At 49.6% G+C, this 4,228-nt stretch overlaps 1 protein-coding gene across 1 annotated transcript; it reads right to left on the bottom strand.

Moving 5' to 3' along the window:
- Positions 1 to 427: 427 nt before the first annotated feature.
- Positions 428 to 1,369, bottom strand: LOC112112456 (olfactory receptor 10A7-like). The gene has a single exon (XM_026658127.1). The coding sequence runs from the start codon at positions 1,367 to 1,369 to the stop codon at positions 428 to 430; it is 942 nt and encodes a 313-aa protein (XP_026513912.1).
- Between the last annotated feature and the right edge of the window lie 2,859 nt (positions 1,370 to 4,228).

Below are 4,228 nucleotides of genomic sequence, written 5' to 3'. Positions count from 1 at the left end.
CTTGAAAGCTGAGTTTCATTCCCAGCTCAGATGGAAAACAAAATGTTCTGGCGAATTGAAAATTTAAAAAAAGGCATTTCAAGTTGAAACGAAAACTCATTTCAAAACAAAAACAAATCAAAATGTTTCGTTTAGAAAATGGACAAATTGGCTGTTTCAAACATTTGGGTGGACTTCAGAGCCTGAGCGGCAAGGTCCTCGTGGCTATTTTTAGCTCGTGAACTCAATCCCTGCTGGCCCAAGTCTGTCTATTTGGGCCGGAAGGCTCACTCCAGCTGTAGTGTAGACATAACCAAGGACACTGTCCTTTTCAAAGACTCATTAAATAAGACCCCAAGAAAGGGGAATGTAACTTTAAGTACTGGGCTGTGACTGAGTTATTGGGAGACCCAGAAGGGAACTGAGGGCAGGGTAGCACAGCCAAGAGCTAGGATGATACTTTCATGCCCCAGGCTCTTATCAGGGCACCTTTCACCTCCTTGTTCCTGAGGCTGTATATCATGGGGTTGACCATGGGTGTGATGACGGCATAGAACAGGGAGATCATCTTGTCCTGCTGGGGTGAGTGGGTGGACCGGGGCCTCATGTACATAAATATGGCCGCCCCGTAGAAGAGCGAGACCACAGTCAGGTGGGAGGCGCAGGTGGAGAATGTCTTGCGGCGCCCGGCGGCCGTGCTTATCTGCAGGATGGTGGCCAGGATACGGGAGTAGGAGATGAAGACCAGCGAGAGGGGAATGATGAGGACCAGCACGGCCACGGCGAAGATGACCAGCTCGTTGACATAGGTGTCGGCGCAGGCCAGCTTCAGCACCTGGGGCGCCTCGCAGAAGAAGTGGTCGATGCAGTTGGGCCCGCAGAAAGGCACGTGGAAAGTGTAGACCGTCAGCACCACCGAGTGGAAGAAGCCGCTGACCCACGACCCTGCCGCCAACTTGGCGCAGGCCTGGCGGCTCATCACCAGGGTGTAGTGCAAAGGGTTGCAGATGGCGACGTAGCGGTCGTAGGACATGACGGCCAGCAGGAAGCACTCGGTCACCCCGAAGGCAAAGAAGGCGTAGTTTTGGGTGGCGCACGCCAGCAGGGAGATGGTGTGGGTGCGGCTCAGGAAGTGCGCCAGGAGCTGCGGCACCGTGCTGGAGATGTAGCAGATGTCGATGACCGAGAGATTGCGCAGGAAGTAGTACATGGGCGTGTCCAAGTTGGGGTCGGTGCTGGTGAGCGTGATGATGATCCCATTGCCGGCCAGGGTGACCACATAGATGGCCAGGAACAAGGCAAAGAGCAGCCCCTGGCTATTGGGGATACTGGCGAAGCCTAGCAGGACGAATTCTTTCACCGCCGTCCGGTTCTCACTGGCTCCCGACATCGGTCACTTGCTGCAGGAAGGAAAAAGGGGTGGCCATCACTGCTAAAGCTGGCTGGAAAACAAGAACTTTTGGGGTTCACCAAAATACCCAGCTTTTGGCATTTCTTTTCATTCCACATTGGAACAAAACCAAGGCCTATAAAAAAAAAGTATGAAAAAAAACTTACGAGAGACCCACCCCAGAATAGCCAACAGAGGTGGTTATGGGGCTCCCGTGGCACATGGGAGACCCAGGTTCAAATCTCTGTTGTGCTCTAACCACTGAACTACAGAGCCAGCCTCTGGTTTGGTCTTCATGTCTCCCTTTGGAGCTGGTCCGCTTTGTATAAATAACTCAATATTCATTGGGTGTTAGGGAAAGAAGGAGTCCGTAGCCCAGGATTTGGGCACTCGCCTGCTAGGTGGGATGACTGGGGTTAAGTCATTCACACACGGCAGGGCTGGAACTTCAGCTCCCTTACACCAGGGGGCGCTCTAACATCTGGGCAATTGGCTGTACTTGAATGACTCCCCCCGCCCCCCCCCAGCATTGCAATTCCAATTTTCCCTGGCGCCTAGTGGAATAAGTGGGGTTGCAAACACTTTCGAGGAGAGAGCTAAAATTCAAAGGAATCTTGATAAATTAGAGAACTGGCCTACAGACAACACAATGAAATTCAGCAAAGACAAATGGAAGGTGCTGCACTTAGGGAAGAAAAACCAAATGCACAAATACAGAATGGGGGATAACTGGCTTGGCAGCAGTACTGCTGAGAAGGATCTGGGAGTTGTGGTGGATGACAATCTCAACATGAATCAGCAATGCGATGCTGTTGCAAGAAAAGCAAAGGCAATTTTGGGTTGCATTAACAGAGGCAGAGCCTGCAAGTCCCAGGAGGTGACAGTACCTCTCTACTCAGTGCTGATCAGGCCTCCGCTGGGGTACTGTGTTTAATTTTGGTCACCGCTGTACAGGAAGGATGTAGAAAACTGGAAAGGAGCCAGAGGCAAGCAACAAAGATGCTGAAAGGGATGGAATGCCAGCCCTGTGAGCAAAGGCTGAAGGAACTGGGTATGTTCAGTTTGGAAAAGGGGAGATTAAGGGGGGGACATGATAGCGGTCTTCAAATACTTGAAAAGCTGCCATAAAAAGATGGAGAAAAGTTGTTCTCTCTTGTGTCAAAGGGCAGGACAAGAGGCACTGGGTTCAAACTTGAGCAGAACAGATTTAAATGAAATCTCAGGAAAAACTTCCTAACGGTAAGAACAGTAGGACAATGGAACAGACGCCTAGGGAGGTCCTGGAAGCTCCTTCACTGGAGGTTTTCCAAAGGAGGCTGGAGCCATCTGTCTTGGATGCTTTAGACCCAACAAATCCCGCCTCTTGGAATGGGGTTAGACTAGATAACCCTTGCGGTCCCTTCTCACCCCATGGCTCTCTGATTCTATAAGGGAGAACATCACAATGCCTGGCAATGCTCAAAGCTGCACACCTCAGCTTCTGCATGATTCCCTGCCTCTCCATACTCACTCCCTTGCTACAGGAAGTGGGCTGAGGGTGAACATCGCGGCACGCAAAGAGGCTCAAAGCCACCTCCCTCTGCTTCTCTAAAATGATTTGCCTTGGCCACCAACCTCCCGCTGCCAAGAGCGGAAGGAATGGTGACCACTGCAGCAAGCTAAACACTCCAGCTTCTCTCAATAATTCCACACCCCTTCTGCCTTCTCATCGTCCTCCTGCTTCTGAAAGCGCAACTCAGAAAAGCATCATAGCACATGGTGATGCTGAGAGCTACTCACTTTCAGATTGCCCCCTTCCCCCTCACTGCTCCCCGGCTGCAGAGAGTGGACTGAGGGTGAACATCAGCCACGGCAAAGGAAGATGGTCCAAGTGACACACTCCTACTAGAAAGTTTGTGGACAATACCAAGGTGGGAGGGGTTGCAAGCGCTTTGGAGGACAGCATTAGAATTCAAAATGACATTGACAAAGTGGAGGAATGGCCTGAAGTAAATGGGATGGAATTCAAGAAGGACAAATGCAAAGTAACCCTACTTAGGAAAGAACAATCAGGTGCACACATACAAAAAGGAGAAAGGACTGCCTAGGAAACAGTACTGCTGAAAAGGATCTGGGGGTTAGAACGGATAACAAATTAAATACGAGTCAGCGATGTAATACTGTTGCCAAAAAAAGCAAACATCACTCTGGGATGTATTAACAGGAGTGTTGTGAGCAAGACACAAGAAGTAATTCTTCTGCTCTACTCAACACTGATAAGACCTCAATTGGAGTATTGTGTCCAGTTCTGGGCACCGCACATCAGCGAAGATGTGGACAAATTGGAGAAAGTCCAGAGGAGAGCAACAAAAATGACTCAAGGTCTAGAAAGCGTGACCTGTGAGGAAAGATTGAAAGAATTGGGTTTGTTTAGTCTGGAGAAGAGAAGACTGAGGGGGGTACATGATCACAGTCTGCAAGTATGTCAAAAGTTGTTCTAAACAGATGGGTGATTAAATTGTTCTCCTTAAACACTGAGGACAGGACAAGAAGAAATGGACTTACATTGCAGTAAGGGAGGTTTAGGTTGGCTACTAGGGGGTGAGGGATAGCTCAGTGGTTTGCACATTGGCTTACTCAACCCAGGATTGTGAGTTCAATGCTTGAGGGGGCCATTTAAGGAACTGGTATAAAAACCTGCCTGGAGATTAGTCCTGCTTTGAGCAGGGGGTTAGACTAGATGACCTCCTGAGGTCCCTTCTAGCCCTGATATTATATGATTAGAAAAAACTTCCTAACTGTCAGGCTGGTTAAGCACTGAAATAAATTGCCCAGGGAGATTGTGGAGTCTCCATCATTGGGGATTTTTAAGAGCAGGTT

This window comes from Terrapene carolina, unplaced genomic scaffold (assembly GCF_002925995.2).
Source record: "Terrapene carolina triunguis isolate 2854851 unplaced genomic scaffold, T_m_triunguis-2.0 Scaffold401, whole genome shotgun sequence".
NCBI classification, from domain to species: domain Eukaryota; kingdom Metazoa; phylum Chordata; order Testudines; family Emydidae; genus Terrapene; species Terrapene triunguis.
The sequence above is the reverse complement of the archived record's forward strand: the minus strand, read 5'-3'. Positions and strand labels throughout refer to the sequence as shown.

Bases quoted from the DNA above. Each gene is read 5' to 3' on its own strand.
- LOC112112456 (XM_026658127.1), bottom strand. From the start codon at position 1,369: ATGTCGGGAGCCAGTGAGAACCGGACGGCGGTGAAAGAATTCGTCCTG.